The 27538-nt window shown below is 32.4% G+C and overlaps 1 protein-coding gene across 1 annotated transcript; it reads left to right on the top strand.

The window, feature by feature from the left end:
* Positions 1-1735: 1735 nt before the first annotated feature.
* On the top strand, positions 1736-27538 carry LOC130895191 (high-affinity choline transporter 1). The gene is made up of 8 exons (XM_057802372.1): positions 1736-2006; positions 10224-10398; positions 12912-13141; positions 13239-13701; positions 14789-15110; positions 15645-15820; positions 18030-18257; positions 18537-27538. The coding sequence occupies exons 2-8, from the start codon at positions 10233-10235 to the stop codon at positions 18734-18736; spliced, it is 1785 nt and encodes a 594-aa protein (XP_057658355.1). The 5' UTR covers positions 1736-2006; positions 10224-10232; the 3' UTR covers positions 18737-27538.

Below are 27538 nucleotides of genomic sequence, written 5' to 3'. Positions count from 1 at the left end.
AGAGTCCCCTTCATTCTAGCTATGTCAGCTCATGGAGTATTTTTGGGTAATTGGGAGTAATCTAGGAAACCAAAGTATAAATATTTTAATAATGCCGCCTCGTCATAGTTGTTATCTCTATGCATATAATGTACAGCATTTTCTTCTTCTATGATTCTATTTGCTGAAAAATAATATTGAATAGAATTATGCACAAATTATCATTGTATTAATTTACTTATATGTATCAATATTTAATTTTGAATGCTAGCTAACCTCAAGTTGAGTATTGATCTTGTTCTGGAACACTATTTGACCTATTCTTCAATGCAAATCTTAAAGTTTACTTGACCGTGAATTTAATAACACCGCTTCCTGTATCGTAGAATAATATCATAAAAATTGCATACGAATAAATCATTATAAAGAAACGTTGAGAGATAAAGAATGTCACACGACAGAACACTGTTATTTAATTGTAAATTTTTAGACATTTCTTCTAAAAATAGTCAAATAAATCTTTAGTATTTTACCAATAGTACTTACGTGTTCAATAAAGCTGCCACATCCGTTATGAACCATTTTTCAAGTCAAAAACATGTGAATTCAAACTAAATGGCAAGGAAAAAACTCAGGTCAACTTAAAATTTTCATGTTTTTTTAAAATTTTATGTTTTCAGATAGTATTCGTAAACTGTAAATGTAAGAAAAATGCATTTTTTTCTTGGATTTAATGATTTATTCTGAAAAAGCAACATTTTGGTCAATGTTCTATGGGATTCATGTCTGGGCTGCGGGCTGGTCAGTCAAACCGCCTAATTTCTACCTCATCCAGATATTCCCTGACAATTTTGGATGTATGTGGTCTCGCATTATCTTGCATAATAATACCACGTTCCTCCATAGTCACCGTGAAAGGCATAACATGGCTGAAGAAGGCATTACTGAAGAATCAGAATTGAAAGAGCTACTAGATTCAGAGATGTGTTTCGAAGTATGTGGATGGTTAAAATAATTATCTTTTTGGTATATTATGGAATTGAAGGATCAAAGAACAAAATAGAACATGTATCGAGATCGAGATGAGAAGTTTCAATGTCAATTAATGAATGAGACGATGTTATCTCTTATCTTGATGGAAAAATTGTATTTCCAGTGTTAAAATTGACTGTAACTGCATATAACTTTCCTCTATCCCCAGGTCTAAGTGAATAAAATTAAAAAGTAACATTTTGATCTCGTTTTTTCTATCAATAATTCACAAAACAAAAAGAAATCGCAAAGAGGCTTCAATATAATATATTTCAATAGTTCCTCATCAATAAATATTGTTTTTTAAATTCAATCGTGTCTTTTAAAAAAAAAACAATATTCGAAACGTATATCAGTAGGGAATCAATATGTAAAAAACAAAACAATCTTTTTCTATATATATCCTCGTGAATAATGAATTTTCTCATTAACAAGTGCTACACACACGTATCTGGAAATATTTTGTGAATCGCCTACCGCCCTCATTGTAATCCCAAAAAAAAATGAATATCGATATTCTTAAGGACCATCTTTGTAGACAAAAATATTGATCGACCTCCACCGAAAACCTAGCGTGGGCGTAAAGAGGAACAAGCACACATTTCGCCCATCTCCCATCCTCCAATGGGCCAAAATTTGCGCCGCCTCCGTTCCATCGTTGCAAGCCCTGCCCATTCCGTCGTTTGACGTCACTCAGGATCAATATCTGGATGAAACCTGGAGCAGTCCTTTCGTTACTGTCGTCAAAATTGTATGTCCGAAGGAGGTCTGAGCGTGACGTGTTGATGAATTTTACCATCGCCCATGTGTGGGCTAGCTTTTAGAACCAGGAATAGTCCCTCTCAAAAAACTTCCCTTCGTTGGGGTGATTGTTGTTTATTTTCGAACGTTCTAGTCATTTTTGTATAAAAAACATTATTATTTTGTTAAATAATCTTTAAGATAAAATAACGGTTGCAATAAATTTTTAGTGCTTCTACCAGACACTTGTACAGGTAATTTTTTTTCAAATCAAATTTAGATTGACCTATTATTATATTATTGAAAAATATTTTTTAATATCAATTCTCATTCAAACATTGATGTACATCACTTCTTAAAGCAAATGAAGTTAAGTAATTTATCAAACAATGTGTGTGAAATCGTGGGTCAATTTTTAAATTATCTAAATCACTCTCCTACGTAATCAGCTTCCATGATAGCAAACTTGATTGACGAGATTATGGAAAATGATGATGAATATTTATTTCATTCGGTTTCTCGGTCGATTTTTTTTTGTATTTTTTAGTAGTCACTAGACTTTCCTCAAGAAACTCGAATAAATCTGTATTGTCTCTTAATGCCAGGAAAATGCTAACTAAACTTTACCAAAGTTGCTGTCCTTATTTTCTTTTGATACATTTAAGACTTTGTAATGAAAACAACAATTTTGTATTCTTTCTACAGAGTGGTTCAATGTCCATTACAGATTCCAAAAAATACTCACCTGTAATGCTACTGCCTATCAATGTCTGTTAAATGTTATTGAAGCTCCTGCAAATCTCCAATGATCTCGAGAGCTTCTACGGTTGCTGTTCTTCCTGTTGGTACATTTAGGAAGTTATCATGATAACAATGCTACGTTATTTATTTTTGAAAGTAACCGAAAAAAATATAGATTGATAATCCAATTTGACTATCAAATATTGTAAAGAAAAAATATCAAACGAAAAGGAATCCTGAACAATTAAAAAAGATTATAATTAACAGTATTGAAAATACAAGCTTAAATTCGTCAAAATACGAATTTATTTAAAATTACCCTATTAATATTTAGTGTTCCATCTTCTCTGGCCCTAATAACAGCTTCCAATCGCATTTTTATAGATCGAATAAGTTTCGATCTTGTTCGATGCTATCTAATTATTCAGTGAGCTCCGTTTTGATGTCCAATCTTACAACATCTTACTGCTATACGGATGAGGATGCAGTTTTCACTGATGAAACTATAGTAGAGAACGACGTGATTCCATAAAATTTATTTTATGTAGCTAGCCATTAATCTACCCGCTCCACTGCTCCCTTTCAAGAAAATCTAGCTCGGTTTTTGCTTCCATCATCCAGGAATCTCCAAAGGTCACGTTTCCTTTTATGCGACACGTCGCTAATCCTTCTCTAGGTCTTTTGTCGGAGCCTATTTATTCGTCAGTACAATATAGTTTTCTCTGGCATATCGTAGACGGACTGCTCGGTGGACTGGGGTGAATTTAGGGCTAGTAGCTAGACTTTTTGGCTCAAGACCAACTATTATATGTCTTTTTCTGACGTTCCACTCACAGCCACTCCTCGTGATTGGACTTGAACAACAGTCATTGCTAACAATGAATCGGTAATCTCGAGCAGATGTGCACCTTCTTCTTCCGAAACTGCATCTTCGATGAAAGTTACCAGTTTCTTGATAACGATGGTAAACTCTGGAAGCAGCGGACTGACTCATGTTCAGCGCACTGGTCACTTCTCATTGACCCTGGTCTTGTCTCAATAGGGTGACCGCTCTAGCAGCTTTTTACTTGTTTTGTCCACATTTTCAGGTTCTTGTTTGTTGTTAACAGAGATGTATAGCGGTTGATGTTTTCTGACTAGCTGATAGTGGTGGATTAAGTAGATTTTTATGCAGAATCTCCAAGAATGCTTTCTCAACAAGGACCATTATGGGAATACATCCGATTCAAGAACGAGAAAAAGGCAAATAATGTGATAAGGTCAAAGAGAGGTACATATTTTGGAGTTGAGCTATGAGAGCAAGATACATTATAATATTTTTCTGATTTCGTGTTCAGTTTTTTTGTCAATGACTTCCAGTGCCGATTTCAGTGGTGTCGCCTGATCGATAGATTCCAAGAACTTTTTGGTATTTCGTTCAGAAGCTTGTTAGTGAGCAATCAAGAATTTGTACTCTCATATTTATCATATTTAGTGCTTGATAAGACTTGAATCAGTTACAAAAGAGGCGATATCTCTTAAAATCGGGGGCGTAAACATATTATCTCTCTCTTTCCTATGTCGATGCATGTTTTACAGACAATTAAAACATGGTATTCAATGTTTGTTGTCATGAAAAGGAAATGAGATTTCCTGATTTAAACGATGTTTTCAGATAACCGCCACTGTTGCAAATATGGGCGAATCAACTTTTCACATTCTTTTCTTCAGTTTGTTTATTTGTGTGTTTCGCAATCTTTCGACACAATTTTGAAAAACTTGCTTAAAATAGAGAAATGTTTGCTCCCAATATTTTATTTATATGAGCACTATAATTTCAGCCTGCTTAAATAAATTCTCGACTTTAACATCACGTAAAAACTTTAAAAAGCAGGCAGACATGCTCTTAAAATCCAGTACAGTATGCTAAATCATAGGGATTGAGACATAGTATATTTTTTATCACACTACGTATTCTTTTTTATTAATTCTTAAATTTTCCAGCTGGACTTTGTATCTATGATACAGTGATGAATTCATTTACTAGTTTTCGTTCCATAATATTTCAGAAAATTTTGTATTACCTATTGTGCCGAGTTCAACAGTACACAAATCCATTTTTAAAATGTTCGTGTAAACTTGTATTCTACTTATAACCTTGTGATACCATGAATTATTGATTGCAGAAAAGGATAAACAAGAAAAAACTTAATATAATGGGGTCTGTCATTTGTTACGGTATTACCAATTCATGATCAATCAAATTGCGATTGACAACAAAGTCCAATATACATATTTATACACTATATATATACATCAATGGGTTTGACCCAATAAATTATTTTTTATCTAACTCTATCTACCTTCGACACACGCAAAAATGTAATTTAATCACTTTCGTAGAATAAAGATCTTCAATCAAAAGTTATACTATACGACAAACAAATTCCTTATGACTTGATAAAAACCATTGAAAACATATACATGTACAACAAAATCCAAGCCGAAATGATTGGAGTGCTAACGGAGCAAATAGCAGTACACAAAGGGATTCGCCAGGGACACTCCTTAAGTCCCTTGCTTTTCAATATCATTATGGATGAAATAATCAAGAAAGTAAGAAAGCCAAGGGGCTACCAGATGGGGGACCGAAATATTACAATATTATGTTACGCTGATGATGCTGTTCTAGTCGCAAAAAATGAGGATGATCTTCATGTGTTTAACTGCACAGCTAAATCTTTCAATATGTTAATATCTGCGTCCACAACAAAGTGTACGACATCTAAAACTCCGATAAGATGTAAGCTAGTCGTAGACGACCAGATAATTCACCAAGTAATGAAATTCAAATACCTATGAAATGATATTTCAGGATTTGGAGACGTTGAGTACAAAGTAAGATAACAAACAACTAAAACCTCAAGAATAGCAGAATGTTTGAACGAAACCATATGGCGAAATAAACATATTGGAATAGAAACCAAATCGAGAATATACAAAGCCACCACGGAAAAAGAATCAAAAGTTTGTTATTATACAAATTAACCTGCATTGTTTACGTTTCTCTTATGACTGAAAACATGCAGTTTCACCAAATTACGATAGTTGTCCGATAAGTTTTCTACTTCAATATCAGCAGCAACCGGAGATATCAACGAAAAAATTCACCAAATAGATCCGAAAGATTCAGGAGTTTACACTATGTTTTGTACAATTTTTCAAATCATTTGCATCGGCTTTCAAGTATATAGAACCATTTTTTAGATGGTTCTTTATACTTGAACTGGTTTACCTTCAATCTCTGAAGACGATAGCTTGGTTATCGAAACGCGCGTCAGACAGTGTAATTATGACTGTTGGTGGTAGTGGTAGTGAAAACAGTGTATTTAGTATTTTACGGAGATTCTTAAATTGCTAATACAACTTCCTTATGCTCTGGTCTGCAGAAGAATCCCCCCTTATTTGATATGAAATTTACGTTGCATCTAATTCACAGACTAGCACCTAGCAAAGTATATAACACAGAATGATTTTTGATGAACAGTCGTAATTACTGAGTTGGTAGTTCATAGCTACTGTTATCTAGCGAAGAAAATTTTAAACTCCAAGGCTTCATATTTCTAAAAGTTTATTGTACAGTCGCCTCGGAATCATAGCTACGATATTGTTGAACTTTTTTTAAACAACAGTTTATGTAATTTAGAGAAGTAGACATTTTCCACCGTCTAGTCTCCTGTTCATGCCAGAAACGCCGTGACTCTAGCCTACAGAAATTCATTCATCTATTCACGTTATTCCCGTTAAAAGAAAAGGTCAGTTCGCTTAATCGAAATGTCAGTGGCAGCCGTTACCTGCGCACATGTTTGAATCAATAGAATTCTTATTTAACTCGTGCACCTCTCGCGTCAATTCTCTCCTATGGGGTTATACGAACCGGGGTTTATTATATTGTAATCACTCATCCCCTCAGGAATTAATTAGCTGCTTGAAAGATGTTTAGAGCTACCAGATAATCTTATTGTATCAATGGTTATCAAAATCGTTATAGCCATTGTTTATTATACCATATAACTGTTCAGTTCAGTTCTTAAATTAATGCAATTAAGTACAATGATTATCGTCGGACTAATTATCATAATGCGTAACTCCTCACAACATCTAAAATAAGCTAGAAATGTCCTCTAGAGGGGCATTATGAAGCATATCCATTGGATTACTTCGCATGGCCTATGAAAGCCTAGAAAGCATACTGTTATTACCTCTGGAAAACTTGATGCAAGGCTATTGAATTTTATCAGCAATAATTCCATGAGTTCCTTAATGGAATGAATTTTTTGAATTTCAGATTTTAAGCATGCGTTCAGAGCAATTAATAAATTGTTCATAAAGAACAACTGAGATGTCTTTACTATATTTAGCCGACAGTTTTTCGAAAGCATATTTTATCACTTCGTTTAGAGGAGATAGGAGTTTCTCCGGTTGTAATACTTTAGGGAGCTCTGTAAACCGGGGGCCCCGTATCATTGATACGCCCCTATGACTATGGTTGCTTGTCTGTTCTAATAGCACTTTAGTCCCTTTCTTTTCTAACTCTCTACAACTGATCCCCTCCAAGCGTACCTTATTCCTGTCTATGCTATACTAGCGTTTGTTTCTTGAATATTTAGAAATAACAAGGATAATTAAAGATGCGTTATTTCCTCCCAGACGAAAATTTGTGAGCTAATTGTTAATATACTGTGGTAAATAAAAAAAATCAGCTAGCAGTAACTCGAAGGAAACCTAGTCAGCTGATGCTTCTGCCTAAGTCGTACGTAATAACTTTCAAAGTATCAGCTGACGGTTTTTCCACCAAGATACAGCCAGCTGACATATATATTTGTCCATAGTTGCATATAAGCTATCATCAGTTCAATTTTTATGTGAGAGGATTTTTTTATTTCCTTGAGATATTAGCTACAATTTGACAAATTTTTAGCTGAGAGGAAACCACTGAACGGCAACTGAGAGTCATAAGGTTTTATGATGCGTCTCACCAATTATCTCTTGGAAAGAAATAATCAAATTTTCACCTAGCCCCAGGACTATGACGATACCTATAACAAATTGTGAAGCAGAAAATTCGTTTTCAGGTTTCTAAATTGATGGAAAAATGTACATTAGATGAGCGTCATTAACAAGGCTAAGCATTGAAAATGAGTTGTTACAGAATATGAATTTTCCTGAGATAATTGAAAATTTCACCTCAACTAAATCGAGAAAGAAGTTTATTATACAAAAATTTTATATAGTTTGAGAAATAAGATTAGAATTTCTTTTTAGTTTTAATTTATATTTAATTTGAAACTAATATATTACATTTTAAAGAGTTCGAGCTGATTTTGATTTCGTTAAGTGGGCTTCGGGTCGATTTAAGCTTCATCCCTTCCACTTCTTAATCCGAAGCTTTGAGTACCATTGAAAAAATTTATCTTATATCATAATCTTACAAAAACGTTCGAACTAACTAGTGAATTGATTTTGATGCCTGATATCAGATATTTGGTAGACATACAAATTAAGGCATCTCAATGTAATATTCTAATAACCTGGTTTCATAACATCATTATAGAAACGCAAAAAGCAAAGATATATTTGTAAACAAATCCTTAAATATCCGATGTTTCTATTTGAACGGTACTGAGTGCATTTTATTCATTATATTAAAAAATACATTGAACATTATACCTTTTATAAACATATTGAGATATCTATTCTAAGGACTAATAGTTTTTTATCGATACAAAACAGTTCTGTATATAAATTGTCGCGAAATTATCCAATTTCATAGAATCGTGCTTTGACCATTGCATTTTGTTTCAATTTTATGTTCTGCTTTTGGTTTTCCCAGTTCAACTCAAGTGACGTTAAGAGACCTTTCAATCAAATCTTCCAGGAATATGAGTTACCTTTATTAATATATAGTTTAGAAAATCCAATTTCAAGAGGTAATATTGGATCGTTGCAGCGTGTGGTTTAGGCGTTAAAAGGAAAAATGATAAGAGATCTTATCTTGTTGTGTGTAATCATAGAGTCCAGGAGTCCAACAGTGATATTTTCACTTATTTTGAGCCGCTGAATCCAAACATGCTCGGCGTTTTGGCCAAAAACTGATACGTTTTGTTTAAATTGCAATTGTTTAAACAAATTATGACCAAATTGATTTCTCGGTTCGGTTTTTTCATGATAATATGGCCCATTTTAAGAAGATAAGATCTCTTGTAATTTTTCCTCATAATGCATGACGCAAGTATACCAATTTGTAAAGTAAAATTCAAATAAAAAGTCCGATTTTTCAATTTAGAAAAATGTTAAGTTGGTCAAATTTTATTAACATCGAAAATTAGTAAAAATCGTCGATTTTTCGGCTTTCAAAGATTTATAAATTTTCAAATATGCATTATACGGAAAAATGAAGACCTAATCTTCTTAAGAAGAGTCATATTTGCATGAAAAAATTGTCCGATTCGAAAAAACAATTTGTTCATAATTTGTTTTGCGATTTAAAAATTTGCAAAAACACCGAGCATATTTGAATTCAGTGGCTCAAAATAAGTGAAAATACCACTGTTTTATTTTTGACCACTCCAGGACTTTTCGAATTATGCTTCTTGCGCTATAAAAATAAAACAGTGTCATTTGAAAGAGGTGTCGGTTGTAATTGATGGGCAAAATCATCTCCAAACATAGCCTTTGTAATATATAAATAAATAAAACTTTCTGTTTCCCGTAGATAACCAATGATGAGTCCAGTTGAAAATCTATGCAGACTTCTATATAAATTTATTGTCGGAAAATGCGCGTGGAAATCTTATACGAAAATTTAGTACAGATAAACAAAATTGGGTACACCGACTCAACTAAAACTGACCTGTAACTCGTGAGAGAAGTTTGTTGGATTTTTTGGTTGGATAGGTTGAAGAAACTATTCATGTTTGGTAGATATTTATTGGATGTGGTCTTGATATAAGAAATACTCCTCTGCACGGCTAAAGTCGTCGTGGATGGTAGAGTGTTGAGTAGTTCAATAGACTGAAAAAAAGTATATGATGAAAAAACAGAAGAGAAATAGAAATAAACGTTCGATAGAACAAAAAACTGGCTCTTGCAGATATTGGTGATAGTTTTTTTGCTTGTTTTGTTTATTTAGTGTGCGGGTTGATTGGTTGGACGGTATAGCTGCGGTTGTTTATTTCCTATCCTCGGTCATTTGGCCGATGAATCGTTTCAACAAGTTACAGAAAGAAAAAAATAAGATAGAAAACGGAACAAAATAGAAGTGTAGTAATAAATTATAACTATTCTAAATATATTTTCTTTTTTTATTTGTTCTAAGATTTTCCTCAGGTCCATAAAACACGAATGAATTTTTAATCTCCATTTATTAATCTCTAACTTCATTGTCAGTAGTACCAATTAAATATAAAATTGAAAAAAAAAAAAAAATAGAGAAACGGGACATGTTTTGCTCTATCATTGATAACAAATAACCGAGAATTGGTGGAAATTTCATTTGTCGTATATTAGAAATAATTTTCCTACTAAATCATATCTTACAACTAAAATATTCACATGATGTCACTTCTCACGTAAAAATTGTCCTGTACAGTAAATTTATTCACCCATATTTGTTTGGTAATTTGGTGATTATAATATCGTTTCAAGAATTTTTGTTGGCAGAATCGATACAGACAAATTTTTTGTTACAGATATAGAAAATGATTAACATAGCTGGGATAATATCAATAATAATATTTTACGTTTTAATTTTGGGCGTGGGAATATGGGCCGGAAGAAAAAAAGAAGAAGGAAATGATTCTGAAGAAGAGGTTATGCTCGCTGGTCGAAATATCGGATTATTCGTTGGAATATTTACAATGACAGGTAATATGAAATGAATCTTTTTGCTTCAGTTCAGGTCAATAGGTAATATGCACGTAGTTTAAATTCGCATGATTAGTTTTTCTCAGAAACATTATAGTCGCAATATTATAATAAAATCATTATTTTCCTATTTCATTTGTTTTAAATTGTTTAAAATAATCATTATCGAGTGTTGATTGAACGAAAAATCCTGTTTATTTTTGTGTTCTTGAAGTGCTTTTATATCCTAATAACTGACATCTGAAAGAGGTTTTATGAAAGCAGCGAAATATTTTACATTGGCTAAAGTCAAAGGAGTAAAAGCTGCAAGGCAACAAGCGTTAAATGTTATTGAAAAAAATCCAAGTTATCATCGATTGGTACTATCTTGAAATTAATAAAAGCGAAGGATATTTGTAGTGTACCTAAGCGAAATCTTATTCCAAAAACTTTGAATACTCATAGTCTCCTATCGGTGATAAAAAATTATAATAAGGAGATTGGCAACACATATAATAACGATGAAATTTTACAGTGCATCTAGTAAAGTAAAATTGTCAATACATCATTCAACGCTTCCAAGGAAAGCCAGTAATCCTTATGTTTCTATTGAATATGGTTAACTTGCAATGATCACAGATGCATGTGATGAAGACATTAAAACAAAATGACCGTCCATTGTGGTAAAAGCTGATGGAAGAATCACAGCGTCGAAAGTATATGAGGCTGCACATTATAAGATTACAAGTACTGAAGAAAGTATAGAAAATAAATACAGATCAATCTGGATTGAAGTTAAATTCTGCTTATATTATCAAGGGTGATTTCTCAGATGGTGAAAACACCGTAGATTCTATTGAAATAGAATGTCCTGCAACACACAAAGCCATGAATCAATACATCAATAGAATGCAAAATATAGTTGCTAGCAAATATATAGCAAAGGTGCAACGACAGATGAAAAGATTTTCTTTTGTGTTGCTAATAGATATTGTGAAACAAATAAAGAAGTTACTATAATAGAGGTGATTTAAGACAAACAAATGTATGAAAATTTGTTCTAGGTATACATCATTAATTAAATTAATTTTTTATTAAAAAATCCTGCAAATTCATCAAACAACATGCTGCTATAATCATTTGTACAGCTTCGTCAAAGTTTATTTTATCTTCAATACCAAAGGTTTCAATTTGTGAAGAGCTGGTGTCCATTTTGTAATCATTACAAATAACAACGTTAGAAGTACTGCACTTGTAATAATAGTTGTATAATAAAGCTTAGTGAACGTCAGCTGCGGCTCGGTAGGTGGGATGAAAAAAAAAGGAATTTAGTCATTTCCTCCCAACTAAACATTTGAGAAACTGTATACAAAGGAAACAGAATAATCAGCTGACTATACTGTGTATTATACATCAGTTGGCGCCTCGAAAATAGAAAAAGAAATATATTTTCAGTGATTTCCTCTCGATGACAGCTTATATATAGATGTGAATAAACATATAAGTCAGCTGGCTATTTCTCTGTGAAAAAATCGTTAGCTGATACTTTGGTTAGGTATTACATAGGAGTTAAGCGGAAGCATCTATTGCATCAGCTTACGTGGTTTTCCTCGACTCACTGCTAGCTGAGATTTTTTTATATATCACAGCAGTATATTAACAATCAGCTTTAAAATTTTCATCTGGAAGGAAGTTTTTGTCGAGTGTGGGAGGCTACTGCCGCTTATCCTACTTATCGAGTCGCAGCTGACGTTCACTAGGTTTTATTACATAACTCTCTGATGTATCTCACCGATTAACTTTCAAAAGGAAATGATTAACCGAATTTTCACCAGGATACCGGATTATTACTTGTTTGTGGGTTTTACTCAGTTCTTAGAGATCACTATTATTAGCAAACTCGAGGAGACTTTTTTTTACCATGACTTTTATCGATATTATAACCTAAAATTTGTATAAAGTGAATGAAGTAAACCAATACTGCACATGGCAATTGATGTCGTCCAAAGCCCGCGAAAATAGTTGCTTTGAAAACAAGCCAAATTCATTTGATAGTTCAAATGTTATTTTAAAAATTATTTCACTTCAATTGACAGAATATATATTTCCTTTTGAAATTATAGCTATGTACAAAGTGGATTAGAAATAAAATACCAAGAATTGAGAATATTAAAAAATGCATCAGGTAATAGAGAATATTTATTACCAGGAAAAAATTCCTCCAATAGAGTATCATCATTATTATAGATGAATTATAGTTTTGTTAATATCTTAAGGTCATTTTTTTGCCACGTACTTTTTCTGGTGCGTTGTTAAGGTTGTTGATTTCTCTTAATGTAACTCAGTTAGTTAAACTTTAAGTAATCTTTCGTTGATTGATTGTGACCAAGGTAAGAAACTTGTTTTACATCCAGCCTAAACTATTATAAGAATAGCGGCTCTGGAGTTAGGTTTATTTGTCCATTTTTTCATTCTTTCAAACGTGTAATTATATGAAATAAAATTCTTTATTAAAGTCATTTGCTACTTTTCAGCAACATGGGTCGGTGGTGGTTACATCAACGGGACAGCAGAAGCCATCTATACGTCAGGATTAGTTTGGTGCCAAGCTCCTTTCGGATATTCTCTAAGTCTAGTATTTGGAGGCATATTTTTTGCAAATAAAATGCGTCAACAAGGCTACATCACTATGCTGGATCCATTACAAGATTCATTTGGAGAGAGAATGGGAGGACTCCTTTTCTTACCAGCGCTCTGCGGAGAGGTAAGGTATAATTTCATTCCTTTTGTATAGTATCGAAGGCATCTAATGGTTTAATCCATGAACAACTATTGTTATTAAAAAGTCTTTCTATTGGTAGGTATTTTGGGCAGCTGGTATTCTAGCAGCCCTCGGAGCAACTCTTAGCGTTATAATAGACATGGATCATCGGACGAGTGTCATTTTCAGCGCCTGTGTAGCTGTTTTCTATACTCTATTCGGAGGACTTTACGCAGTAGCTTACACAGATGTTATACAACTATTCTGTATCTTCATTGGGTTGTGGATGTGCATACCATTCGCTTGGAAAAATGAACACGTCGCTCCTCTTTCCTCGATGGAAGTTGACTGGATAGGAGAAGTGAAAAGAGAGGAATTATTTTACTATATGGATTACGGATTATTGTTGATATTCGGAGGAATACCTTGGCAAGTGTATTTCCAGCGGGTACTGAGTAGTAAATCAGCAGGTAGAGCGCAGGTTTTATCGTTTGTCGCTGCATTTGGGTGTGTCCTGATGGCGATACCACCTGTTCTGATTGGTGCAATTGCCAAAGCTACAGGTAAGAGAAGCTTGAAGTCCTACTAATCAAATAATTTGTGGGAACTCTAATAAAAAACTTGTTGACTCATTTTAAATTAATTATCTAGTAGGAAAATTGATAGTATTTTCTTCAACGCCTGTTTCGTCTCTTCATAGGATCATAGAATTTTTGTTAGTTTTCACCATGCTTCTGAATGAATCTGGCAAAATAGAGTAAAAAGAATATGAAGTATTGATTATATATTCAATCTTTGAAAAAAAGATTCAAGAAACCGAGGAGAACTCACGAGAATAAAATACTAGGACTCATTCGTCCTATTTAAGGATTTTTAACCAACCAAGAGCTCAGATTTTGTGAGCGTAGGACTATTAATCCCTAAAATGATGATTTTATGACATTTTTTGATGCAGTTATAAAGAAAAAATTGAAAAGAAAGAGCCTGTACGCTTATGGTAATCCGTAAGGTCCCACGAGAGTTCCTACGGCAGCCATCGGAGTTGAGTTGTTTTCCTAGAAACAGTCTTCTATGTTCTTTTAACTCCGCTATCACCTTTTTTATCAATTCTTTTATCTTTGACCAAAGAAACGTTAATTAGTCTAGGTTGAGAATGACTTTGAGTATTCACATGATAATAGAAGGACCGAGATTAGTAGTTAAATAATTGCCGCGAGGGCCCTGTACCTCTTTTTCAAGTGGGAGTTTCAGGAGTCTTCGCCCTTCAAGATGACTCCCAGAAATTTCGATTTGTTGCAATACAGTAGCTTTTTTTCCATAATTTTTATCCTACTTGTAGAATCTTCTACTATTTTCTCAGGAATCTTCGAAACTAATGATAGCCCAATCTGCTGGCACCAGGTCTTCACAACTTTTAGTGCTACCGGAGTTATTTCTACTAGGGTGTTAAGGAAGTGTCCCACGAGATAAGATAATTCTAGAAAATTACAGGTTTTCCGACGTTATTTTACTGCTACGTTTTTGATATTAGCATATGTTTCCTGTTCATCTTTTTATCTGGTATTACTGATAATCTTCCATAGCCCAATTATTCAGTCAATTCAAGTTTTATTGTAACACCAGTAAAAAACGTATGTATACTTTTTACAGCTTGGAACGAAACTGGTTACAAAGGCCCATACCCGCTAACAGTAGATGAAACCAGCATGATTCTTCCGATGGTACTACAATATCTCACCCCAAGTTTCGTATCTTTTTTCGGTTTGGGTGCTGTATCGGCAGCTGTTATGTCTTCGGCGGATTCAAGTGTTCTATCCGCCAGCTCGATGTTTGCTAGAAATGTGTATAAGCTTATCTTCAGACAAAAGGCGTCGGAAATGGAAATCATTTGGGTGATGAGGGTATCGATACTGATCGTTGGGTTCTTGGCGACAGTAATGGCTTTGACGATCCCATCAATATATGGTTTATGGTAAGTATATGATTATCAAATACAAATATATCTTTATTGTGAAGAGGTGCTCTATTAATTGATCACTCAAATTGAACATTCAAATATGAGTCCTGCCTTATTTCAATTGGTACATTTTCAGAATTTTTTGAGAGTAAGACTCCAAAAGTTTTTTCTTTTCATTTTTCATCAAGAATTCTGCAGAACAAGTACAAACTAGCTTACAACATTCTAAAAAAAAATTTTTCAATTATTATTATACACAAGTTTTGCATTAGAAGCGACAGACATAGAGCAGAAGAGTTTAGTAGAGCCCAAAATATGAAATTTGAGGGAAATTTATCTTTTTACTAATATACACATTTTGTCCAAAGTCCTGATTTCTGAGGTCATATACCCATTTTTTTCTGAATTGAAGTCCTTAAATAACTTATTTTGAGTATGAATTTAACATATTATGAGTGAAATTTGCAATTTGTGCCAATTGAAACGAGACGGAGCTAGAATTAAATGTGAAATTATTTGTAAAAAAGTTTTGTATCTAATATTTTTCAGGTCTATGTGTTCAGATCTGGTGTATGTTATCCTTTTTCCTCAGCTTCTCATGGTGGTTCATTTCAAGGAATATTGCAACACATACGGTAGCCTAGCAGCTTATATTGTAGCATTTTTGGTGAGGGTGTCAGGTGGAGAAGAGCTTATGCATTTAGATCCCCTTATAAAATACCCAGGTAAAATTTTTAATAGATTGAATTCTATAGGAAATCAAATATAAATAAATTTTATCCATTTCATATTTTCATAATATATCTCAGATATTTGATATTAGATGCGGAAGATTATAGTTTGAAGAGCAAAAATTCTGATGAACGAGTTCGCTGAAGATGTATCCTATCCTCCATGCTGTTCAAATTATAGGTAGAGAAGGCTTTCTTCGAAGAATAAGCAGATAGTTTCTCTGAAATATCCGGTGTGATATACTAGAAGTTTATATATATTATTTTTAAAGCCTACTAAATTGTATTATTGGAGAAACTTCAAAACTTGTTTGGCGAAGACATATTTTTCAATGAAGAAGACACTGAACAAGACAAGCAGCTTTAAAACCTTAAGAATTCATTTCTATATTGTAAACAAATTTGTAATTTCATCTTATAGAAACTTTCCTTAAACTAATGATTGAGAACTTACGCTGAAACTAAAACAGGGAATAGGTAAACCACCAAAATAACAAGGAAAGATCTGAAACGAAGTAAAAAGTAAAAATCAAATACACGAGGATGGTCCCAGAAGTTCCTGGCCTAACAGAAAAAACAGTAGAATCCTGGGAAAAAATATATTTATTTTTCATCGTAATTTTCCCAGCGATGTTCAATAAATTCAATATGCTTTTTATAATGAGAATTTTACTGAACACACTGTTTACTACTACCACTACACCAACACTCACAATTAAACTGTCTGACGCGGGTTTCGATAACCAAGTTATCGTTTTCTGAGACTGAGACTTTAGTTTACCTTCATTCTTTGAAGACGATAACTTGGTTATCGAAACCCGCGTCAGACAGTTTAATTGTGAGTGTTGGTGTAGTGGTAGAGTAAATAGTGTGTTCAGTATGAATATCACCAATGGTTATAGAAATTTCAGCTTAGTTATAATAAGAATCGTCAAGATCCTCCAAATAGCCACTTATTGCCATTTATTCAAGTCTGGCAACAAAAAATAATCCTAGAGAGCTAAATTAGTGCATAGAGTGCATGAGGTAGCAATTCAAACTTTAATTCATTGATTTTAGCCATTGCAATAGCAGATGTGTGAACTGGTGCAATGTGCATTGTCTTGATAAACGTTGCAATAAGCTCGCATTATACTTGCCGTTGATATTTTTTCCTTTTCCAAGATAGTCAATGAAAATCATCTCACGCGCTTCTCAGCAAACCAACGCCATGATCTTGCCTGCAAATGGACTGGTCTTTGACTAGCATCCCAGATGGCTGCATCCCAGATGCCAGCATCCCGGATGCTAGCATCCTAGTATAATGGTACCTTAAAGCTGATGGTAGATGACATTAAATGAATAATTTAAAAGTTATATGCATTACAAAAAACTGTTCATGTTTTTTGGGTTAAAAAAGTGATTATTACTTTTTTTTTTAATTTAATTTCGCCATTTTCAAGCATTGCAGCACTACCAGTTGATCTTTGCACTTCGTCGGATATTTAATTTCAAGGATTTTTATCACAAAACAATCCATTTTTATATGATTATCTTTATAAATATCAAAAAGATTTTTTTCCATTCCAATAAAAATTGCTATGGTAATTGTGACAGTCTTGATAGCGTTATTACTGAAGATTGTTTTGTGATAAAAATCCTTGAGATTAAATATCCGACGAAGGGCAAAGATCAACTGGTAGTGCCGCAATGCTTGAAAATGGCGAAATTAAATTAAAAAAAAACATTCCTTACTTTTCTCAAATACAGTTACAACTGTGCGTAACTACGATGTTTATCTGTGATTATAATTATAACAAAAGTGACTCCGATAAACACGAAAATATTTTTGGTCTGCCACTAAAGGTCGTATTTGAAAATATAGACCCAAAAAACTAAAACAATAACAATAATCGAATTCTTGAATAAATTGTGTGTATTTTTCAATTTGCAAATTTTGGTCCATCAATTCAAATAAAAAGAGGAAGGAGTGGGAAACTTGTTATGAAAAAATGCATCTAACTCTAACAGTTCTGCTTAGCCTTGTCACCTGGGCGCACTTTTCTTATAATTTTTTATCCTTAAAGCTGTGATATAATCCGTTTCTGATATATAGTTACCCACCCGGTACAGACCCTGCAAGTGTTATTTCAAAATGGATGATTGATTATACTTATCATATATGTGCAAAATAATGTGACATATTTTCTTTTACATTTTCAAGGGTGGGATGAAGAAAATCGGAGACAGTTATTTCCATTTCGAACGTTAGCTATGTTAATGTCCTTAGTGACGTTGATAGGCGTATCCTGGTGGACCAAATGGGTATTCGAAACTGGTAGACTAGCACCCGGATACGATTTCTTCCATTGTGTGGTTAATATACCAGAAGATATCCAGAGGGTTGGAGAGCCAAGTGAAGAAGGTGAACAGATGTCGATGATGGCTTCAGGTAAGTAGATTTTTATGATTTGGGAATACTTAGGGATTAGATCTATACCAAAAGTGCGTAAAAACAGTAATAGAGAGCATATTTTAATAGATATAATTACGATTCCAAAATTGCTGAACTGCTACCACCCCATTTGAGTGCCCTTCAAAGTCGAAAAACTTTAAATTGTTTATGAAATTGTGTGAAATTTATGCTTCATCATCAATAATTTCTTCTTGTTATTTTCTCATACGATGATTCTTGAGCAAATTATTGTCTATTGCTTTTTTATTGTTGAAGGTGCAATGGGAAAACTTTATGGAGCAGCAACTATGGTGGGTAAAGACGAAAGAAACGGCAGAATCAACCCCGCGTTAGAAACAGATGACGACGATATCCCGTCATCTGAATTGAACAAACTAAAGGGCTCAATAAGCAGTGGGGGAGGTGCAAGAGCTATATCCATCAACCCCATAGATAACTCCCAAACAACGCTATGAAATAAAGAAGGTAATTCCTAGAATATATTAGGTGTAATCAGTCATTAAATAGAGATAGATGATTTTATAATGATGTATATAAACAAAGACAAAATATGACACGTCAATTTAAAAAATATAGATAGTTTGGGATTGTTGAGAGAAAAAGATTGTCAGGTAATGTTAATAAAACTCGGCAAATTGAACTTCGATCTTGAATAAAGTTATAAGATGATCCGATGTGAGTGTATTTTGTGAAAGAAGGAAACTAATAGCACTAGGTTGAGGAATATTTACTATAGTGTAGATGTAATTGCTTAAAAACTAGTTTCGTTTGAATTATTATGTACATTTCCTCAATATGGGTCATACTAGATTTTTAGCAAACCTTTGCAACAATTTGAAATAGATATTATTTGACTTCTCGAAACTATTTAGAAATAACGGAAATTATTAAAGACATAGTTTGCTTTTCCAGATGTAATATATTGTGGAATAAAGATGATGTAAAATTATATCAATTTATCATAATCTTGAAGTTTTATCTCGATTATCAATATTACGAATACGAGTACTAACAATATAATGAAAAATTTACTTCAAAAATAACTCAGATGTACAAAAGATTTGTAAGGACAACTTTTGAAGAATAAGCAGCACCTTCAAATAATAGGATAATGAGAGAATTTTCGCATTATAGAGAATATTAATAGATAATAAATATGATGATGAAAATAATACTATAAAAAGAAAACCACGTTCGGGAGCGTCAGAGGTTGTTGGAAAATATTAAATTTAGCGTGAAATCTAAAACGAAATATAAACCACGGTTAAAATGCTGGGAAATTCCTCAAGATGCGGGAATTATAGTATTAATGCGTTTTGTTTTGGAATATCTTTTTCTTTCAATAGGAACCTGTGTTAAACCTTCTTCAGACGCTGAGCTTCTTTGTTTGCCCACTGTTATCATTTTTTCCTAACCTCCTTTTGATATGGTCTCGTTCACGTTTTCCAATCCATATATTAGGGTTGGCTATTCGTTAGGAAAAATGTTTCTTTTCAAAGCTCTAATTCTGCTTCTGATTGCTTAAGTGTTCTAATTCCAGTCGTCCTCGTTACTATTTTTGTTGTTTGTCGTTCTTTGTTAGCTATAGTGAATAATTTTTAGTTGAATACCTAATATTATATTGTCTTCATCCTGTACAGCAGGTGCTTTAGGGCAGCTTTAATCTCTGTTTTGAAATCTGTATTACAGAATTATGCAAAATTTCAATTATGAATCCTTGAATTTGGAAAGACTGCTGGTAGAACCCGGTGACTCATTAGAATTATGCACAATTTTAGTTATGAATTTTTTAATTAGGAAAGACTGCTGGTACATCGCCTTGAAATCTTTCGCAGGCTTGGGCTCGTCGCAACAGCATTTATCCGAAATATATCATTATATGAAATTTTGTTTCTTCATTATACATAATTATCTAATGAACATTAACATTGAAATTAAGAAATACATTCAACATATTTACATTAGTTAAGTCAAAATTAGTAATTTTGGTGTTTTGCTGTTTTAGACCTTACTAAATTTTTTGATGAGCATTCTGTGAGGATTTTTTTTCATTTTAAAAAACAAATCTATTATTATTCAGATTTTATGGAAAGTAACAGGAACTTTATAATGCTTTTAATAGAAAAAAAACCAATTTAAGGCTTCAGTAGCGCATATTTCGTACTGTAAACGAAAAGTAATGCTTCAGATCAGATTTTGAATAATATCTAACAGAAGATTAGTGGTAATAAGTTGATTTTTCGAATTAAAAGATATAAAAATAAAATGTTACAGGGTGATATAAATATTATATCAAAGCCTTTAGAGAAAGTTGCTTTTTCCAGACTTTGTAACTTTATTCGAAGACTCATATATAATATTCTAAGTGTAAATATGTATATAGTACAAGTTTAAGAGTAACACCCTGTAGAAATTGTAATATATTCAATGAAATTGAAAATAATCCCTTATTTTAGTATAACTATTAATTTCCCTGGATTCGAATGAAAATATGAAGTTAAATAAAAAGAAAAGCTCAAGCCAAGACTCACAAAATATCCCAAAAGAAGATTCTTTGGGTAGTTATCGATTTCCATTATCTCAAACAAGTCGTTTGATCTTCAAATTATTTTTGAAAATTAATTTTAGTTACTAAATTTACTAACGTTTTGATAACTTATGGTGATAAACATGTAAATAATTATAAATATTATTACTCTAACTTTAGTATACCCATTTTTATGATCACATATTTTCTGAAACACTGATCTAGTTTCGTATATATACCCACGTATAACACAACAAAAGACTTAAAAATTGAGTGAATGCATTACTTTATGCGTTCCTAGAGCTCCAAAACACAAGAAAACTGAATAATAATTGGCTAGCTGACCTAAGAAATGATTATGGAAGAATTTTAGCAGGAAGGAACCTTATTATAATAAAAAATACTCTGAAACCAATACATAAGCTTATATAATGATGTTTTTTCAATTGTTGATAGATAATTGATAGAAAAAGCGCATCTTTTCAACGTTTATTCCATAAAATCATATGGGAACGTTATTTCTTAGACTATCACCATGTAAAAAGTGACACAAACGATTCTATGAACAATAGATCCACTATTTTAGCATGACAAAGTGATATAACTTGAAATTAAAATGATAATTTTTTTTGTACCTTTATTGGTCTCTGTAGCTTGCGATTCCTTGCTTCCAACAACAAAGACTTGTGGAAAGCAAAAGCTCCATTCCTGCGAAACCGCACATTGTATGGAACGACCAGTTCGTTGGTCAGAATGCGTGTCAATTCATCTCTTCATTGTGAACATTACAACTGAATTTCGAACTGTACTGGCATATAAAAAAACTACCGTTGTGTCAACTGACTGAATATTTTCACTTTCTAAATGGCTTGTTTCAAATAATATAAGCGTGGTATAAATAACGAAAATTCAAGAAATAGAATTAGAGCAAATAGAAAACGTTCTGGATCGGAAGTACACCAGATGTTAGGTTAGAATGAGAATATGAGTACTTGCAAGACTGTTGTACATTTGACAAACAGTTACTCACTTCTGAATTAGTTCAAAAAATGAAACTAGGTACTGTGCAGACTCGATAATCCGAACTAATAAAAACCAAGTCGATTCGGATTAACAAATAATTCGGATTTCCGAAGCAGTTGTTTTTTATCAATCTTTATTATGAAACGCAAAATAAAACAGTAATTACGAACGAAATAACACTAAAAAATATATGTATGAAAAAGTAAGAATATGGTATGTATTAATTTCTTTGTAGTAATTTGTAATTTTCGCTTGATTTACACATCTTTGAGCAGTGTATTTTAGGGCCACTAATATTTTAGTATTATATTTTATATTAAAATATTGGTCAGATGTTGATTTAGTGGCCATAGAGTGTTATAACAATCATTATTCTTGTCAATCTGACATAAAAATTATTTAAATTTGCAAAATATATGGCAAAAGTCTTCACGTCAAATTTATGATGTGAAAAATAAAATTCATATTCATAAATATAGACTGTATGCGAATTTTTAGGAACCAGCTGTACAAAGAAAAGCTCTAAAATTGTTTTAAAATTAATCCTACCTGTCGATTTTAGACATTTTCTGTTTTATGTCACAGATTGTAGATCTTCCAATCCCATACTCAGCGGTCAACACTTTCTCCCTTGTTAAATCTTTCAATAATTTCATTACAAACATCTCAGAAAAGTATGTAAATATCACTGCTCAAAAGCGTACAAAATCAGTGAAAATGCTGCACACCTGTTTAATGTGAGTCCCAGATATAAACAAAATGGGGAATCCCTGAACTATATTTCTATAGGAAATAGGCGTAAAAGTACAAGTTTTTATTATCGAGTACTATGAAATTCGGATTAGAGAGTATCCAATTTATTGAAAATGCTTGTTCGGACTACTGAAGAAATCGTATTATCGAATGTTCGGATTATCGAGTTTGCACTGTATAATTTAAATATATGCGTCATTGTGAACACACTAGAAACGCTCTTCATGTGATGATTTTGGTAGATAGTGTGTTCATCATGAATATCACCGAAGGTTCCGGATATTTTAACTAGATATAGAATAGAAGCAACGATTTTACTTTAGCAAGTATTACAACTTGATAATAATAAATATAAAACAAAAAATAAGTTTATGGGAGGGCAAACAACAAGGGCAGAGGATATATGAAAAGAAAATTGAAATGAGAAAAAAAAATAGAAAAAAAAATTGAGTAAGGTCTACTGAAGGCAACGTGAAAACAATTAGGGAAGGGAGTAAGAAAATCAACAAAAGAGTGTTATAATGAAAAATACCAACAGGATTTAAAAATAGAGAAAAAACGAAAAGGTAAAAAAACAAAAAGAAATTGTTGACAAATTCAGAAATGAAGGAAAAGATAAACTAAATAATTTCATATTAACATTGATACAACGTGAAGATTAAAGAGGAATTGCGGATATGTATATAAGAAACCAAAAAAGAAAAGTTGAAGGAATCAGTAGAAATATTGAGAATGTGAGTTTCCCTTGAAATATGGAGTTAATTAAGTATGAAAGAAAATGAAAGAAATGTGCATCTTGAACGACTATAATATAATTGATAAGAAATAAATGGAGAAAGGAAAATAATTGGAATTCAGCCAATGCACAAAGGAAGAGATGGACAATAATGAAAAAAATACAGAGGAATTATTTTTTTATGAAGTTAGTATGAACATGTCAATTACGAAAAAAAAGCCATTGAAATTTCTATTTTCTGAGATTCAAATCTTCTATTGAGATTGTATCACGAAAATATATATCTCTAGAGAAAAAAGTTGTTAAGAAGGGCAGAAAGAAACTACGGTTTCAAATTAACTAAGAATCTAATTATGTTGTGGCATGCAGGTATTTCAAAAATTATGATAAAATGATATTTTTTTCAATAACCTCATCAGCTTTTTTGTACAAAAAGTCTGTAGTATTATGAGTATATAAAAAGCTATCGAACTAACAAATTATTCTTTTTTAGTAAAACATATATTCCATGGGAAATGATTTTTAAAAATTAACTACTGTATCGAATTCATATAATGATAAGCATATTATAATGTTCTTAACAAATCTATCTCTATTTTTTAGACAACGATTAGATCCCTGCCAACCTTCCCCAGATTTAGTATAATGTGTAGATGCTGTTAATATCTTGATGAAATACTGCTGTGCAGTTAAGGCTTGTTTTTAAGTTCAGAAGTTTATATAATTGTTAAAAAATATTAATATATCTACACATAGACCTATCGTATATTATAGAGTCACATATTTTGTTATTTATACTTAAGTGAAAATAAGAATCATAACATCATGTAGAACAGAAATTGTTTGAATAGGAAATAAGAGAATCAAACATGGTTTTTTGTAATATGCTATTCGTTCAAACTGGTTTTCGATAGATTTTATTTTGATACAAATACATATTGAGTTCTTTTAGAAAAAAGTATGTTGTTATTTTGGTTGTTTCAAGTTCAAATTATCAGAATTTGGCTTTAATAGGTACAATCTAGACAAAATTGGAAAACTTGAAATTATATTTAGAAGAAATCGGCTATTTTCCACTATAATATTATACAATACAAAAATTGTTTTTCTCGTTTTCTAATTTCTTAATTTTAGTTTGTTTGTTTTCAAAGAACACGACTAGGGTAGTCGTCCTTCTCTATTCACTCTCAAATCTACAAAATCAAATTTTATGGACTATTTAACATGATTTGCTTCACCGCTCAGGTACTAATTGATTGAATTCTCAGTTTCATACTACCATTACTCATAAAAATGGTATTCTCAAACATTTAACTATCGATTTTAACAAAATATGTGACATTATCTGTAGAAATTTTAGTAACTATACTTTAAAAATCTATCAACATATCATCTTTCAGATTAATAAGATTGTATTTTTACTACACAGTCAAAGCATCTGTGATTATTCGTTTTTAAAGGTGATATAATGCAGGATTATATAACAAAATCAATTTATATTATTACCATTATCCGTAAAAGGTATACAAATAAATATTTCTAGAAAAACGAAATTAATTATGACGGGGTACTAGATATCCAGATCTGCCCTCTGTCTATAGAATATAGAATATTTCAATCATATAAAAAACAATTTTTAGACTATATCTACGTTATTTTTAGATATCCCGTCTTTCTGGTAATATAATGAACTTTTTTTCAATCGGATCGACAAGTTTTTCGATTCTGAAGTTAAAATTATACATTAACTGAGAGAAAATAGAATAGTTGAATTTCGATAGTTCTACGGACTGTTTAAATGTACTAAAGACGAAAAACTGTCTTCGGGACATGACCCTTATCTTGTGGAGACTAAAAATGAGTTTTTATTTTTTTCCCAAAATTTCAGTCAAGCTAGGAACTTGAAATTCAGTGATTTTCGTGCACCCACTAAACATGGGTATACCTTACTTCATTTTATATCAAACTTTCTTTCGAAATGAAGATTTATGAAAGAAAATTACAACAAAATCTTTGTTTTATTTAAAAATATTTTTCATTTAAAATTTTTTTAATAAATTAAACGGCAACAGTAAAGATGTAAAATGTAATACGATTCAAAAAGAATGCTGGAAATAACTACCTCTGGCCAAAATATATAAAATAGCCTACGTGTCGTGACTACGAGGATGAGGCCAATGTTGGATCCTTCCTCGACCTGAAGTACACTGGACCACCATCGTGCATGAATCACTTGTTTTGCCTGATATTGAATGCGATGTCTTCAAGTAGTGCAGGGAAATCATTTTCGAGAAAGCTGCTGTGAGAAATTCCATTTAACGGCCGAGGCAGGAAATCATGCCCAATAAAATTGTCCTCTACAACACCAATCCAAACGATCACTGGAAAAATATTTTGAAAAAGGTGGTCTATAATCTCATGGGGATTCATGATAGATACTCTTGAATAGGAATATTGAAATACACGTGTTAGCTTTCTGCAAGTTCACGAAAATAACAGAATTTCTAGTTTTTAACATCACTGAAATTTTAGAAAAAAAATGAACCTAAATTTTATTGACCATCTTTCAAGGGTGATATCTCGGAAAGGAAAAGGATAAGGAAATTTCATTATAGTCTTAATTTAATACGAGCAATCACGTCCTGAATTTTGTCGCATAAATTTAGAAAAAACGCTCTGTATATTGAAGGTGATAATGGTAATGTTTTATATATAACAGTCTATTTATTTAATAGGCACATCTCGTAGATTAAAGGCGACTACAACAAAATCTTTCCATAAAAAGGAATATTTGTTGAAATAATGTAGTTTCGCAGAAAATTGAGATGTTTATTCTATTCTTAAAACTTACTTTGTAGGATGAACGTATCCTGCATTATGAAACTTTTATAATTCCGATCCTTTTTGTAATGTGAACATTGTTGATATTTACCAATTCTATTGTAAATATCAGGAGTCAACTAAATATGGTGGTGAATTTCATTTGAAACTTCCCTGAGGTATCGATGAATATTTTTTTAATAATATATTTATATTTTTAGGACATCATATTATATAGTTGACATATAGAATGTTTTAGGGAAAGGGGTCATCCATAAATTACGTCATACGAATTTTATGATTTTTTCACCCCCCGTCCTTTCACAGCTGGTCACATTATTTGTGAGACACCTCCCTCCCTATTGTGACGTCATATATTTTGCAAATTTAAATTTAGAAATTATTTAATGAAAACAGCAGTTTTAAAATTAGTTTTTTAATTAACAAAACATTTATATTAATTGAAGAAATAAAAAAAATACAAAGTATTGAGAGAAATATAACAATTAATCTTCTAAATATAAATAATCTCGAGTCCATGATCTTCGAATCCTTTCCTATAAATTAATGATAGAAAAATTAGTTGTGTCAACATCTGCTTCATTCGATCATTCAGCATCATCTTCATCATTCACACAAAGAAGTTCTCTGGCACGTCTTGTAGCAATTCTTTGAGGACAAAACTTCGCGATAGGTAAAACTTCTTGTTGCTCTTATGTAATTGATTGTGTTGATTCATAACTTTGTATGATGCAAAATATATACCATAGATACTAGATTATGGCTTAAGCAAGTATGCTTCGACATTAGGACAGTAGCTATCATACGGAACTTGATTCAAATGTAGTTACGTCTGACTACTTAAAACAGGGGGTAGTAAGAACCCCTCTCGTAATGGTCGCCAAAGATTTGATCGTCGTACACCACAACATGGGAGAATCTTATACTATTTGTAATAAATATTATCCTGTGACGAATACCGGATGATCAGTTTGATGCAAATTGGGAGTCGATAGCGGAATAGTACAGCAGGTATCAAAATTCAATTACCTGGGAGTGAATATATCTATTCTCACATATGCCTCAGAAACCAGAGCCGAGACATCAACAACAAAAAGAATAATGAGAAACACAGAGATGAAAATACTACGAACCATCAAGGGAGTCACCCTCAGGGACAGAATAAGGAGTGAAGACATAAGAGAAGAATTGGGCGTACAGGATGTGGTGAGATGGGCCAGGGTACGAAAAAGATTCTGGAGGGATCACGTAGAAAGAATGTCAGAAGAGAGGCGGGCAAAATGGGCTAAAACTCAGAAACCGAACACACGCAGACCTGTAGGCAGACCAGCAAAGAGGTTGTACGAGAGCTGGAGTTCAGCTTCTCAGAAAGATCCA

Source organism: Diorhabda carinulata, chromosome 6, assembly GCF_026250575.1.
Source record: "Diorhabda carinulata isolate Delta chromosome 6, icDioCari1.1, whole genome shotgun sequence".
Lineage (NCBI taxonomy): Eukaryota > Metazoa > Arthropoda > Insecta > Coleoptera > Chrysomelidae > Diorhabda > Diorhabda carinulata.
Note: the sequence above shows the minus strand (reverse complement) of the source record. Positions and strands in the feature narration are given on the sequence as shown.

What these genes read in the sequence shown, in the direction of transcription:
- LOC130895191 (XM_057802372.1), top strand. Translation starts at nt 10,233, where the DNA reads ATGATTAACATAGCTGGGATAATATCAATAATAATATTTTACGTTTTA. An exon ending in CCATCAATATATGGTTTATG is followed by an intron (nt 15,111 to 15,644) that starts GTAAGTATATGA and finishes AATATTTTTCAG; the next exon opens with GTCTATGTGTTCAGATCTGG. An exon ending in TCCCCTTATAAAATACCCAG is followed by an intron (nt 15,821 to 18,029) that starts GTAAAATTTTTA and finishes TACATTTTCAAG; the next exon opens with GGTGGGATGAAGAAAATCGG.